The sequence below is a fragment of the Arachis ipaensis genome, chromosome B03 (assembly GCF_000816755.2).
Source record: "Arachis ipaensis cultivar K30076 chromosome B03, Araip1.1, whole genome shotgun sequence".
NCBI lineage: Eukaryota > Viridiplantae > Streptophyta > Magnoliopsida > Fabales > Fabaceae > Arachis > Arachis ipaensis.
In genome coordinates, this window is record NC_029787.2 from 103,274 (window position 1) to 105,398 (window position 2,125).

Genomic DNA, 2,125 nt, shown 5'->3' on the forward strand with positions numbered 1-2,125 from the left:
TATTTGAATTAAATAATTTAACTAAAAAAATGTCTAATTAAAAAAAAAACAGTAGAACTAGCCGAAAACATTGGCTTATAAATTAGCTCATCATGTTATTTGCCAAAATCTAATTTATTATGTCTTATATATGTATTGATTTTGGTTCAATTAATAATTTATTTAACTCAAATAAATAGGATACGTCATACGTGATTATATATTATCTTATATATGTTGTGGTATGGACAAGCATGATTGTAGGAGGGACTTAAGAAACATTATTGTAAAGCTAATAAGGTTGAAGTGAATGAACAGTAGTAGTGTAATATAAATAAATTAATCAATCATGTCAAATGCACGTTAAAATTAAGAGCATAAAATATGTATTAAAATATAAAATACATATTAAATTAAATTAAATTATACATATATTTAAATATAAATATATAATAAATTAATTTTAATAATTAATTTTAGTACATATTTTTTTAAAGTCAATAATAACAGAAATTTAAGTGACAAACACACGGTCGCGTCTCAATTAATTAATAATTGATACTCATCTTCATCAGTGCAGCTTACATTTTCGCTTCCACTTAAGCAAGTTATTGAGAAACTAGTTTAATTTATTCCCTAATAACACCGAATTAGCATAACATAATAAAACATGATATTCATTCATAATATATAGTGAAAATTCATACGAAGAGGCAGACGCCACATGGGTTGATTATGGTCGATCAATACACAACATTGAAATGCTATGGAGATGGTGATTTTGGATTATGACGGTCATTAGCCCCTGTAGGTGGGTAGTCATGCAGTTCCAACAACCCCATCCTCTCAGTATTAACGGCTGAACTACTTCTTGTCTCCTCCAAGTCTCTTTCTCTGATGATGACAACTTCCTGTGCATTATTATTTCAATATTGTTATCTAAGAAACGATGCATGCCTATATAATTAATAAGTAGTATACATGGTGGTGGTCTTAATTTAACTTACTCGTTGTAGGTTAACGTTGTGGTTGTTGATATTCTCCACCGCCAATAAAGCAGCATCAACTTGGGGACCTTTATGCATAATAAGGCTTTGGGTTCCTGTTTGTGGAAGCAACCATACAAAATTACAAATGTATATAGGAGAAGGGAGCTAGAATTATATGATAGTTTTGAATTTACTTGTGATAGGGACTGCTCTCGTCAAGCATATCAGATGACAGAGCCCTACTAGAACAACAACAGAGAACAAGCGAATCATTGTGGTGCCTTTCATCATCATCATCGTCGTTAATATTGTAGCTTAGCACATTATGCACTACTTCCTTATAATGGATGGATATATATATATAACACACACTACTTAGTCTAGGTTCGTTAAGTTACGTTTGCTTGCTACTAAGCTAGTACTCCCTATTTATACATGTAGATTTGTATCAGATTTTGTTATTTATATTTATGGAAATTAAAATAAAGTGGATGATGGGAAAAAGCAATTATATATCATATCATATGCATTGCAAGGAAAACTCCAAAAGGTGGTAGGAACCCGTCATTTCTTGGAAGAGGATGGGAGAGTAGGGGAAAGATTTTGTTCTGTTAGGTGATGGACTTCTTAATTAATAGTACAAATTAGGAGGTTAATATTTTTATTAATTGAGTAAACTATTATTTTAGTTTTTAATGTTTGAATTTTAATTTAGTTTCTAACGTTCTATTTTTGTTATAAATAATTTTAAATAGGTCAATGTGGTTTTGTCGTTAAATTTGACACTAATCGTAGGATGAGTGACGTGAACGTTAATAATATTACTAATTAAATTATATCTTTTTTTATGTGTTAGAAAATAAAAACTAAAACTTTTTTGTGACATTTTTTCTCTTTTTTTTTTACAAAACTTTATATCTTAATAATCAATAATCATTAACGCTTTAAAATTAAAAGAAAAACTTTTATATTAGTGATCGTTGATAGATCAATTTTACTTATATACCAAAATCGAATATTATTGGTTCTTTAATATGCAAATTAGTTGTTTCAAATTTAATGATAGGATAATATTGAATCCATTTAAAATTTTTTTGAAATTGAAATAGAACGTTTAAAACGTTAGAGACCAAATTAAAATTTAGTCAAATATTAAA

The 2,125-nt window shown here is 28.1% G+C and overlaps 1 protein-coding gene and 1 long non-coding RNA gene across 2 annotated transcripts in view; one reads left to right on the forward strand and one right to left on the reverse strand.

The window, feature by feature from the left end:
* LOC110269861 overlaps positions 1-2,125 on the forward strand; it is a 12,488-nt gene that overhangs the window by 8,483 nt on the left and 1,880 nt on the right. The gene's annotated exons all lie outside the window — the stretch shown is intronic.
* On the reverse strand, positions 518-1,379 carry LOC107634157. Its single transcript, XM_016337732.2, has 3 exons — positions 1,163-1,379; positions 987-1,081; positions 518-890 (listed from the first exon to the last, which is right to left on the reverse strand). The coding sequence occupies exons 1-3, from the start codon at positions 1,263-1,265 to the stop codon at positions 744-746; spliced, it is 345 nt and encodes a 114-aa protein (XP_016193218.1). The 5' UTR covers positions 1,266-1,379; the 3' UTR covers positions 518-743.